Source organism: Branchiostoma belcheri, unplaced genomic scaffold, assembly GCF_001625305.1.
Source record: "Branchiostoma belcheri isolate BF01 breed outbred unplaced genomic scaffold, Haploidv18h27 scaffold2, whole genome shotgun sequence".
NCBI classification, from domain to species: domain Eukaryota; kingdom Metazoa; phylum Chordata; class Leptocardii; order Amphioxiformes; family Branchiostomatidae; genus Branchiostoma; species Branchiostoma belcheri.
In genome coordinates this window covers 5,661,755-5,674,602 of record NW_017803490.1, presented here as the reverse complement: position 1 = coordinate 5,674,602, position 12,848 = coordinate 5,661,755, and the positions used below count along the sequence as shown (strand labels likewise).

General features: G+C 41.2%; 1 protein-coding gene across 1 annotated transcript; it reads left to right on the top strand.

The window, feature by feature from the left end:
* Window positions 1-212: 212 nt before the first annotated feature.
* On the top strand, window positions 213-8,177 carry LOC109469017 (protein FAM189A1-like). Its single transcript, XM_019767405.1, has 8 exons — window positions 213-465; window positions 2,244-2,300; window positions 2,710-2,838; window positions 4,115-4,282; window positions 4,944-5,101; window positions 5,739-5,829; window positions 6,381-6,545; window positions 7,002-8,177. The coding sequence occupies exons 1-8, from the start codon at window positions 259-261 to the stop codon at window positions 7,923-7,925; spliced, it is 1,899 nt and encodes a 632-aa protein (XP_019622964.1). The 5' UTR covers window positions 213-258; the 3' UTR covers window positions 7,926-8,177.
* Window positions 8,178-12,848: the final 4,671 nt, after the last annotated feature.

The following is a 12,848-nucleotide window of genomic DNA, read 5'->3' as shown; positions in this document are numbered from 1 at the left end:
GATATTTGAAATTTATTGTCAACGAAGTCTTCTTTGTACAGTCACTTTCGTTATCTATTTCGTCCGCTCGCCCCTTTAATTTTAATTTGAAGTTCAAGAACCAAGAAGTTAACTTAGTGAGGCCTATAAAGTTTAAATGTCCCGCCCAGCTGGTGAGGCGAACTCGCGAGCTGATTGGTCCAACGGCTGGTGCCCACGTGACCAGCCCCAGCTGACAGGAATCAGACGACAACAAGGACGGCCTGAGTTCGGCTGGACATGCGGGCTGTCCGGCACGGCCTGGTGGTCACTCAGGCGCGGCCTGGGGGACACAACCACCTCGGACGGACCCAAGCGATGCTCCTGGGCCTTGGGATACTGCAGATCGTGCTGGGTTGCGCCGTGGTGTCGGTCAGCTTCGCCGCGCTAGCCCTGACCACATACAGTCGTGTCCGGAACGCGTGTCCTTACTGGGCTGGCTTCGCCGTAAGTACTGACCATAGCCTCTACCAGGCACCGCGGATCGCTGTTAGAATAGTAGAAATTGGCCGAAATAAACGGACAGTATACCAGAGAAGACCCGTGGGTCGCGAATCGGAGCTTCTATGGCCCGGGATCTTCTCTGGTATACATTCCTTTATTTCGGCCAATTTCTACAATTTTAACAGCGATCCGCGGTGCCTGGTAGACCAAGTGACCACACACACGATGACCACCAACATCTCTACAACACTACGTAGTCCCAAATGTGTTTTCCATTGACAAAAACATCACAGATATGATATTCTAGCGACTAGCAATGCCCTTTTCCGGGATACAATTTTGCAGAATTTTATCCATAAAATCTTGATCTTTTTAGTCCTTTAAAACGATTTTTCTTCATTAGATTTATTGATGATTTACCCAGCTTTTTGTCCACTTCAGTGTAACACACATGTTTCCTTGTTCCACAGTCCACGACCTCAGTTGAAGAGATTTGCGTTGAGATTTAATATTTTTTTCCAGTAGCGACAGTGGCATAGAACCCACACAATGGCTACCTTATGACTAATATATATGACTGATCCAGTGATGCTGATCCTTTGGGAATACATCTATTTGCATTTTTATGGATCATATGCTAATGTTATAGAGGACTAAGCCAGTTCTCTGCAACTATTGTGCAAATGCTTAGCTGTAAAACTATGGAGGTATTTAATTGCAGAATAAGCATTTCAACAGAATTAGCCTTGATGAGGGAATTATTTAATCTCCAAGCAGATGTTGGAAGGAAAGATTAGTTATTGATTGGGGGAGAGAAAAAATGGCACAAGCTTGTAGTGTCCGTAGTTTGGCCAAGTCACCAGGTCACTCACTCAAACTCTTCTCGATTTGTGTATTGGGTTCTTAAAAAGAAAGATAGCATATTATTTCTGATATTCCATAAAAAACAGAAGAGACCATAGAATAGTGGCCTCTCCCAGGTTTCAGGAGGCGGCTGGAAAGAGTAGAAATTGGGAGCAGCAAACTGTTCTCTCCAGCAGACTAACTCCCTTGGCATGCTATCTCTCTATTTGGCCGATTTCTACTCTTTCCAGCCGCCTCCCAAAGCCTGGTAGAGGCTAATAGAATTGTACATTGGCTATGGACTGCCGAGACAAGTCAAGGCAAGCAACTATTGTGTAATGCACTTCAGTAGCTAAAAACTATGGAGGTATTCAATTGCAGAATTAGCATGTCAACAGGATTAGCCTGTTTTATTCACCCTTAATGACAAAAATTAAATATGAATGAGAAAAGAGATGGACTAGAAAGGTTGGTTTGTTGAGTAACTGTTTTTTGAATTTGCTGATTTAAGGAAACATGGGACAATGTTTGTTGCAAATCTGCATATTATGTTTTTCTGTCATATTACTATTAGAAAAATCTTGTTTAATCAATGGTAGATGGAATTATGTACCCCTTATAATGGTTTAAGTGTTTAGCCCAGAATGTAGCTAGAGGTCCTGGGTTCAAACCCCGGACAGGCCCCAATGTTGTACCCCTGGGAAAGGCAATTTACACTAAAAAATACAAATGTATGTAGTATGGGATGTTCCTGAAAAGCCTTTAAATGTGTAACCCTTGCTTCAGTCAGAATTGTCAGTTTTAGCTTGTGGTAGAATAAAAATTACTCAATTTTGACTTAAGGTATGCTAATTTGATATCAAAAGCAATTAAGTCATACATGTAGTGCATTAATAAGTCATAACACCAATATCAAATGACAATTTCTTGTTCTACAGGCCATGTTGTCAGGTGGTGTCGGCATGATAGCCTGGAAACAGCAGACGTCTCTTGCAGTAAGTACTGTACATTACAGAATAGACAATCACTGTCTGAATTACCCTGGGAGCCAGACTAGTATCAGGTCATTAGCGAGTTAGCTTCGGTAGCCAAAAGCACTACGCTCACCTACAGCTGCATAGTTTCCGTTTAGAACTTTTATTCAGCCTGTTACGACCGGTCTTGCCCTGCAGGTTTTTCATGTATACAGGCTCTAAATTAGCCTCTACCAGGCACCCGGGTACGGCAAACTGTACTCGCTAGTGGACCAACACCCTGGCAATTGTCATCATCTCTTTATTTGGCTGATTTCTAATCTTTCCAGCCGCCTTCCGAAGCCTGGTAGAGGCTAGCTGTAAATAACAAAAGTGCATATCGTGGTATATTTTTACTTCTTTAAAGCCATTTTTTCTCCCCCTCTCACAGGTAAGTTTTTTCACGTTCCTGTCTGCTGTGTGTGTACTGCTACATCTGGTAGCTGCTATCCTGGCTGGACAGAGCACCACACTGTTAGCATCCATGGATGCCTCCTGCGTATCACAGGGCCTGGGCAAGGTTAGTACTAGTACATAACGTAGCTAATGAGTAATGTTACAAGACAATTGTATCTTGACTTAGAGCACTAATTTCTATCACAGGGCTCGTAATACTGGGTGCATGTGCATCTGTAATATAGTGACCCAAATTAATGTGCACCCAAATATTTTCGTAGGTTTACGTAATGATATTTAGTAGTAAAGATGTTAAAATGTATAATAGTATACAGCATATTCATAACATCTAAGTGTCAGAAAAATAATAAAATCATTGTAACAGTACTTTTCGTCAGAAATGAAACATAATAATTATTAACAGCGAGCAGATTATTATTGGAATGAGCAGAGCACTTTGGACTAATCTCTCTGGCTGTTCACAGCTTAGAGGTACATATCCAATATTTTGTCAAAAACATCTCTGTTACATAGCGGATCATAATGACCCCCAGCGGGGGTCTTCACACTTCGTTAAAAATGGAAAAATCTTAGGATTTATTCCAAAGATCTCAATATTTTAGACGAAATCTTGAGATCTTATGAGACAATCTTGAGATTTTTCATGACAATCTCAAGATCTTTAAGAAAATCTTAAGATGAAAATGAAAGGTCTCAAGATCTTTCCAAGTTGTTTTCATAGCATCTCGAGATGCTTTAAAAATCTCAAGATTACTTTATAAATCATGAGATCTTTAAAAAAATCTTGATATTTTTTAAAGCATCTCGAGATGATATGGAAAAATCTCAAGATGGTTTAAAAATATCTTGAAAGATCTTGAGACCTTTCGTTTTCATCTTAAGATTTTCTTAAAGATCTTGAGATTGTCTCATAAGATCTCAAGATTTCGTCTGAAATATTGAGATCTTTGGAATAAATCCTGAGATTTTTCCATTTTTAACGAAGCGTGAAGACTCCCGCTGGGGGTTATTATGATCCGCTATGTAACAGAGATGTTTTTGACAAAATATTGGATATGTACCTCTAAGCTGTGAACAGCCAGAGAGATTAGTCCAAAGTGCTCTGCTCATTCCAATAATAATCTGCTCGCTTAATTACATTTGCTGATACTCTACTTATTGTATCTTACATGTGTATGGTGCACCCCAAACTGCAACCAATTTTTTAGGTTAGCCAAAAATGAATTTCGAGCCCTGTATCAGAATCTAGGAAAGACAGACCTGCGTAGAACATTGAGTTTACTAATTCAGATTCAAACTTTTGAGTAAAAAAAGCACCAAATCAAACCATCAATAGTAGCCAACTATTCAATCACGACATGTTTCATGCTTGTCTGCAGTCCTGCCAGTGCCTGCTAGGTGGTGTGACTGACTGTGCGGGTATCCAGACCCTGCTGTTGGAGCTGATGTCGGCCACCTGTGGGACCAGTGTGGTGTCGTGTCTGGTCAGTGCCATGTCCGTCGCGGTGGGCGGTGTGCACTTCATCAAGAGAGGAGACCACCAAAGGGTGAGACAAACACTCTCCTAGCAATCTTTCAGTTGGGCCACACTAAGTTACTTAATTTTATGGAATGACATCCTCTGAAGACCCCTTAACTAGTGCACACGGGCAAATAAAAAAAGTTCCCACAAAAGAAATGCTGCTAAACCACAGGAATACAAGGCTGGTATTGTGAAATTGTGACTGTTACGGCTAGTCAGAACACCCTGGCCTTTTGGAGCATTTATGAGTCAGCACTGTTACGTGGAGCTTCGCTAGCCTGGGTGCCATCCTCCGTAGTTACCGCTGACTTCATATTGTTGCTAGCTACCATGGACTATGGAGGATGGCACCCAGGCCAGAGCTTTGGAGGAGGTGACTTTTTTTGAGAACATACAAAAATCAATGACTGCAATCCTAGATTCCATTATATTTGTAAAATACAATCCACCAAGATGTCAAAATTTCTCCAAATGGTTTCTTAATTCTTGACTTTGAAGATGAGTAATCTGTTTGCCTGCTATGATTGACAGATGCTGTATGGACACAGTCTGGCCTCACCAGTCCTCCCCACCGACTCGTTACGTACACCTGTGGAAGCACATTTGTAATTTCTCTAAAAAGGTTACTCCCTGACTTACTCCTTGACTTATTAATGAATAATCTGTTTGCCTGCTATGATTGACAGATGCTGTATGGACACAGTCTGGCCTCACCAGTCCTCCCCACCGACTCGTTACGTACACCTATGGAAGACGAGATGTTAGCCATCAACATGGTCCAGCCTGTTCCCCCTCCTCCTTACTCTCCTCCTGGCTGTTACATCTCACAACATGGCATACTCAGGTCAGTGGTGCCTTCAAACTGATAGATAATTGGATGGATGGATGGATGGATGGATGGATGGATGGATGGATGGATGGATGGATGGATGGATGGATGGATGGATGGACGGACGGACGGACGGATGGATGGATGGATAGACGGACGGATGGATGGATGGATGGATGGATGGATGGACGGGTGGATGGATGGATGGATGGATGGATGGATGGATGGATGGATGGATGGATGGATGGATGGATGGATGGGTGGATGGATGGATGGATGGAAACATTAGGGGCAGTGGGTTATTAGATTCTTGGTGTCTAGGGCATGGTTGGTATTGGAGGGCAGAGCCTATCATTGTTTACCTCTCCATATAAAGTCAGGTACCCATTTTACACTTGGTGGAGTGAGGAAAGTCGTGTAAAGTGCCTTTTCCAACAGCATCTAGCCAGGAATACCAGGACTCAAACCGGGCTTTTTAACCCATGTCATTTCGATCTTGTGCACCCCAAGTACAAATGTATGTGACACAATAAGAGATATGAAGTTGCTTTATGTTGTGCCTAGCAAAAAGACTTCTCAGTACAGATACATAATTAGTAAGTCTGTGCCTGATGCGCAATGACTGACCTTGACCTACTACTTGTTTCCCCAGTGAGGACCCCCCTCCTTACTCAGCTGTGGACCCAATGGCCAGAATTACTGAGGTGGACACAAGGTGGACAACTGAGGCACAGTCCTCTGTGGTAGGCTGGCATCACATTTACTTTACCAAGTCAACAAGAATGTGGATGTTGTCATAGACTCAGCCGCGCCAGTTAAATGTTTCAAAATGTTAAAAACATTCGGGGGTTAGTCAGGGGGTTTGACCATGGTTGACTGGTACTAGTTATGTTTATTATGTTTACCGAAGGAAAACATTGTTTTTACTCAGTTTCTTCCTCTTCTTCTCCAAACAGTGCCTATAACCTGACCAATGACATAATTTGTTGACGTCTGTCACCATGGTGACTGGTGTTGGGTTACATAATGTTGCAATTTCAAGGTCTGCTCAGTGCTCCTGTCACCATATACTAGTAGTACATGTATGTGAATGTGGTTGAGAAAGAATTAACAGAACAGACCATGTCTGAAGGTAAACATGTACTTCTCTAGTATGTGACTATAATTCAGCAGAACACCAGCCAACCATTTGGGAGTAATTCAGCATTGTTCCAGGTGTGTTTGGTGGTCTAATTCGACTCAAACTTAACTCAAACTTGCTTCAAATTGACTTGTTTCTGTCATGTATACATAGGATGCTGCTGCCAGGTTGAGCCCCAGTGTAGAAGGGGCCTGTGGAACTCAGGCCGTCTCACATTCCATGTTGGCTGTGTCTCACTCTGGAACTCTGAACAACATGCTGGACAGTCTACAACTAGCCTCCAACTTTACTAGTGGACAGACCTCACCCACCAATAAGGTCAGTGTTCATGTATACAGTATGTAAAGTAAAACTAATTTCTTTGTTATCAAACAGTGGTAAGTAAAAAGGAAATAAGACACCAAAATGGAAACAAAGGGCTGGAATAAAAAACCTTTAATCTGAAAATTTGTAAAATGATATTGATGTTATTTGGTCACCCCCTCTAAATTTTCCCTCAGGTGTAACAACATTTTAAATGAGAGCAAATAAAAGGAAAGGGAATTGTACCTGTTATTGAGAGTGTTTAGTAATACTAAGTCTTGTACATTCTACTGTCCTATGGCAAGGTCAGTACAATGTATTCATGTATCTACATATATTAAGTCAAACCTGTCTATAGTTGAACACTTAAAATCTATCCACTTGCAGTGAATGTCTGTTACCTTGGAATACCGGTATATACATGTACTTAGTGTTGTGGAAAGTGTAAATTTGTGATTGTGTTGTCCACAGGAAGGGGGGACCTGTGAGTCAGCTGAGCTGCAGCGTGCTGTGGATATGAGTCTGGAAAGCGTGCTGCAGGCGTTTCACGAACAGACACAGCAGATGGACAGGAGGACCGACACAAACATCCGACAGGAACCAACCAGGAACTTCAGACTCGTGCCTCAGTTCAGCCTGCCTGATGCAACACCAAGTCCACAGGGCGCTGTTGGGATAGCGTCCTTACAGAGAGACATTTCAGATGCGAATGTGTCACATCATGTGAGCAGGGTCAATCAGGACTTAAAAAACAAGACTCGAGACACAAGTGTGAGCATGGATTCTAGGATACCAGTTCACAGAAGGCAAGAAGAACCTCTCAGAGAAGTTTTACCACATGGAATTCAGGACAGTCATCCAGAGGGCAACAGTAGCAGAAAAAGTAAACCAGAACGACCAAAAACACTCAATCTTTCTGGAAATGCAAAGCTTAGGAAGCAGACTCATAGAAATCACAAAAAGAGACCCAGATCCTTGGTTGACAGTAAAGACCTTAGAGATACAAAAGTCCTGGTTGCCCAGTTTCTAGAGCAGCCCGTAGGAAACCTTCCCCCAGCCGTGCAGATTGTTGTGGAGAACATCAAGTCTGTGATTCAGTCTGATGAGCGACACCTAGCAGAAGTGATGCACAGTGCAAGTGTCCTTCAGGAGGTGGAGGTGCGCCATAATTCCACCTACAGGTACAGCCTGAGCTCCACCAGTTCCAGCAGCCATGTTTCCTCGTCTGGATCCGTTTACAGGACGGTGGAGGTCTCCAGCTCTACTGTCTGTAGGACAGCAGATGTTTCTCCGCCTAGTAGGACAGCTGAGGGTCCAGATGCTGTACACAGGATAGCTGAAGGTCAAGGGTGCTTAGAGACAGCAGAAGACATTTACAGGGAAACTGTGCTGTGACATCAGCCTGGTACTTTTTGTAGGACAGCTGAAGTTCCAGATGCTGTACACAGGACAGCTGAAGGTCAAAGATGTTTAGGAACAGCAGGAGACATTTACAGGGAAACTGTGCTGTGACAGCTGATGTTTGTATGACAGCTGAGGTTGTGTCATGGTTTATAGGACAGCTGAGGTTCCAGATGCTGTACACAGGATAGCAGAAGGTCAAAGATGTTCAGAAACAGCAGAAGACATTTACAGGGAAACTGTGCTGTGACAGCTGATGTGCTGATGTTTCTTTATTGTTTATCGGACAGCAGAGGTTCCTTATGCTATACACAGGACAGCAGTAGGTCAATGGTGTTTTGAGACAGCAGGAGATACAAATGTATCTGCAGGGAAACTGTGCTGTGACAGCTGATGTTTCTGTGTCTACCTGTAGTACTGTATGTACATGTAGAACAGCAGAGGTCCCTGGTTGCTGTACACAGATTAACTGAAGGGCCAGCATGTTTAGAGACTGCATGAGACTTTTACAAAGAAACTGTGCTGTGACTTTGAAATTCAGACTGATACTTCCCCAAGCCTTCAACAGTCAGTCAAAACGTTGTTCACAGCAAACAATTTGAGAACATCTTCCGATCATTCCAGAAAATGGGGAAAAAAACTTCACAGCTTTCAATATATAAAAGATATCATGGTCGTTGTACTGGGACTGGGACATCATACTTGATTTGTTGCATCATCTATCATCTATCTAGAGCAAATTGTATCATTGTAGCTAGCTATCTGGTAGCTTGTACACTGTTCTATATTAATGTTACCTATAAGTATTATAGCTTCATTTATTGCTGTCACAACTTGTACTTTTCGCTGTCATATTTATTCCCTATTGTTGCCATACTATAGTCTGTACATTTTACATTGAATTTGTTTAGCTGTCTGTATATGTGGCAATCCCTGAAACACTATGTACTCCTAAAATATAGTCATATTCTCTCATAATGATACTACATGTAGCTGTAAACTGGCTTAATTTGTTGCAAATTTAAGGTAAAGTTATAATTAGCTAGAAATTGTTACATCAGTGAAACATGCAAACCTCAAAAATTGAAAAGAAATTCGAGAATCTACATCAAATGTTGAAAACTTCTGAAGTTATAAGACCTAGAAATTATCTTGTATATGTACCTTGTGGAATGTGGATTTACTCTGTTCATGACAGCAAAAGATACTTAAATATGTAAGCACGTCGGCAGAACGTATTGCACCTGCGCGAAACCCGTAATGTATTGTACATAGCATTTCGGCAGAATGTCTCATATAAGGTCGTATTCGCTCATATAAGGTAAGCATTTGGACAGTAGTTTCCAAAAGTTGTGTCGGAAAGAATATCCTCTGCAACAGGAAAAATTCTGATGCAACATTGACCAAAAACCCAACGAAAAATGCGAAAATACGGGGTTCTGTGCAGGTGCAGTACGTTCTGCCGACGTGCTAAATATGTATATGTATATCTACAGCAAACATAATTATGTAATATAAATTAAGGAAATCCCTCAAATTCATCTCAATATAAAGGGACAACATCAGGGAAAAGGAGTGGATGTTGAGATGTGACATGTGAGTGCATAGCTAGTTAGTCTTGAAGGATTCATGCAAGAGAAAAGGACCAATTACATGTATGACGATCTATTGATGACAATATACGATTTTGTAATACAGAATTAGAAATCCGTGAGCAATGCTGTTGTGTCGTCATTTAATATGTTTACCTTCGCAGAAGTTAACATATTGGTTTTGCTCAGTTTCTTCCTCTTCTTCTCCAAACATGTAAAAAACGCCAATATTAATAAGTTCAAATTCGCTGGTAGGTCTCTACATAAGACATCGAACCTTGCCCATTTTGTCCAATGTAAATGTTAAAAAATTATTTTATTGGGAAAAAATGAGTGAAAAAACACGTAACTATAAAGCAGCACAGGTGTCGCTGCTATGGATGTGTTCGCAATCATAAAATATTTCCATTTCTCCATATGGTTATATAAGAAGAGTATCTTTATTTAATGACTTACAAACCTGATGAAACTATTCACGGATGTCATCAGTCACCAAATACAAACATTCCGGAATATTTATGCAAATCAAGCCCTAAGTAGAATAATTCATGTATGAAAATGTTCATCTCTACCTAAGTAACGAACATTCTGAGTATTAAATTCCCATCATATACCAGTTATTACAGAAATTTGCCATTAATCAAGCAAATGAGGTCTTGATTTGCATAATTTATATCTGATAATTTTTGCTTCGTCCAAGTTACATATGTCATGAGTTAGAAAGTCCTATTATTTATCAGTCAGTAGATATTAACCTTATAAACTACCTCATTAATTATGCAAGTAAGGCCCCAATTAGCACAATTAATGTGTCATCGCTGCACTTCCAATGAAAGCTGCTAGGGGGACCAAACTTATGTCTCTTCTTCCTTTTTAAAAGTTAGTAGAAATTCTTCAATCAGTGACTGTATTTAAAGGTAAAAACACGTACCTCCAAATTTTCGGTGTCGACTGTACACCTTTCTCAAGGAGTGACCTAGTCTCGCGAGAACACGAGACTAGGTCGAGACTTGTGTCCTTTTTAAAAGCTTTTTAAAAGTGAAAAATTATGATCATCACATGTTCAGAACAGAAGATACAACAGCCGGAAATGCTGTTTCAGTACCAAGGAGGGCCCCAAGAGCAACTGAAAACAAAACCTCCATGACGGAGGTAATAATACAGTACTCTACAAGCAGAGGTTTTGGGTTTAGGGTTATTTTTAGCGTGTTTTTAGGCTTTTTACTGGGGTTTCTCTTTTGCAATGGATTTTTCCCCCACCAAACCCAAACCTCTGCTTGGAGAGTAATAATACAGCAGATTTTCACCCCTATGTTACACATGGTACGTTCCGTCCGTTTGCGCATGCGCATCTAAGTGGGGCAGCTGTCACCGTGTGGTGTGGATGGCTTTGTGGATGTTTCCCCGTTTCCCCAACATTTAGGATAAAATTTCGCCTTTTTGTCAGCAAATTATCCGTGTTAAAGTGTGCAGCTAGCCCGAGGAACGTTTCCAGGGCGGATTTATGCCGTTCTTCGGATGTTTGAGAGAGAAACTGAGTATTTTCTGCCCGGACGACGTTTGGACAAGAACGGCTGTCATGGCGGGAAAGACGGCGTGGTGCTGAGACGACGTAAGAGAACAAACTAGATCTCCTTGAATGTAACCTTACGTTACATGTCTGTATTTCCAACAAACCTGTAGGAAGTTTTTGTGATGTTAGCGGTTAGTGGCGTGTATTTTTAGAACTGACTTCGCCTTTGTCTCCAAATATTACATCGTAGTTTTCATGAGCCGGCCATAATTTGTACTTGGCCACTAAGTTGTTTTCTTGGATAGGATGTCTTTGGAAAACACTGACTGTATTTTTTACCTGTTGAGTGGCATTTTGAGAAGCTATGGGCTAAGTTTCGTGCTGGAAAACTGCCAGAAACTTGACGTTTTTTTGTTGGAAATTTCCACCCTCGTGGCGGCTGAACACCTGAAGGAAATTATGCATGGGTGCATAGTTATTCAAATTTAATATTCCCGCCGAAAATTTCGCATGTGCTCTTTTGTGCACCAAAACTATTAATTTGAAGGTGCATGTTTTATTTTCTGGGAAACCCAAAACTGTTCCTTTTTGATAATTTTATTTTAAAGCCATTCAGCGTTGCCTGGAATATTAGTTTTGGGTATGAGGCCACAGCAAGTAAATTTTATGGATGACTTCAGCGCACTAATTTGTGATGTTCCCTCTGAATCATAACCACTTGTACGATTGAAAGCTTTTATTTTTCAAAGTTGTTTCAGTGAGAAATGGATATTTTAATAGTTGGCAGCAAACTTAGCACAATATAGCCTTTATAGGTATCATTTCTTGTTAAACAAGGTTTATGAATCTGATGTCAAAGACAATATTTGAAAATGTATCAGGAACCTTGTTTTTTTGGCCCACCCTGTTTTTTTTCACCTGCCTTGGTTTGTTTTGCCCTATGGCATTGGGGTCTGCAGAGGATGTCATCCATAAAATTTACTTGCTGTGGCCTAATATAACACTAATTATTCCTTTATATAGTTTGGCGTGTCCTGATATTCCTACCTTGACTGGGAGAAACCTGTGAGTGTGATGATGGGCGTCTTCAGTCCACACCAGAGCAGATGGGAAAACCAGTTAAAAAGGTGAGACAATGTTTTTCAACTTGCATGTTTATTTCATCTCTTAATTGTTAAGAACTACCGGGTATAATGCACAACAAGGATCACAATTTAAACACTTCTTGGCCTAAATACAGTCTACATCTTATTCGAGCAAACAAATACTGTGCAATTTTTTATGGGCATTCAGTGTTGAGTAGAACTGTTCTTTTGCATCACACTAATTGTTGTTTTATATATTTAGGCATGTCCTGAGGGTCAGCTGTCCTGACTGGGAGAAACCTGTGATGACCGGCGACTCCTGTCCAAACCAGATGACTGCATGGGCTCAGCAAAGCTGTTGATTACACGAGACACAGTGGGAAAAGAAGAATTTCTACGAGTAAGTCAGACCCTTATAAATTCGGTGTAAAAAACTAGTGTAGACAGGCAGCATATTGTTGCCCATTTTATGCGTGATCCACATGCGAAAGTCCAACTTACCCAACATGTATGGATTTTACCAACACAAATGAGCTTTGAGTCGTAGGCCAACGGCTGTTTTCAATACACAAACTTTTGTTTCTCTGTCTTCAAGATGACATTGTGGATGATCCGGAGACCGGACTGTAGCAGGATGAAGGACCAGACTTTTGTTGGCAGATCTCAACCTGTGTGAAAGAAGATGGGGAGGTGTGAGTATGTTTTCTTTATTAACACAAAACAACAC

What these genes read in the sequence shown, in the direction of transcription:
- LOC109469017 (XM_019767405.1), top strand. Translation starts at nt 259, where the DNA reads ATGCGGGCTGTCCGGCACGGCCTGGTGGTCACTCAGGCGCGGCCTGGG. An exon ending in CTTACTGGGCTGGCTTCGCC is followed by an intron (nt 466 to 2,243) that starts GTAAGTACTGAC and finishes CTTGTTCTACAG; the next exon opens with GCCATGTTGTCAGGTGGTGT. An exon ending in AGACCTCACCCACCAATAAG is followed by an intron (nt 6,546 to 7,001) that starts GTCAGTGTTCAT and finishes TGTTGTCCACAG; the next exon opens with GAAGGGGGGACCTGTGAGTC.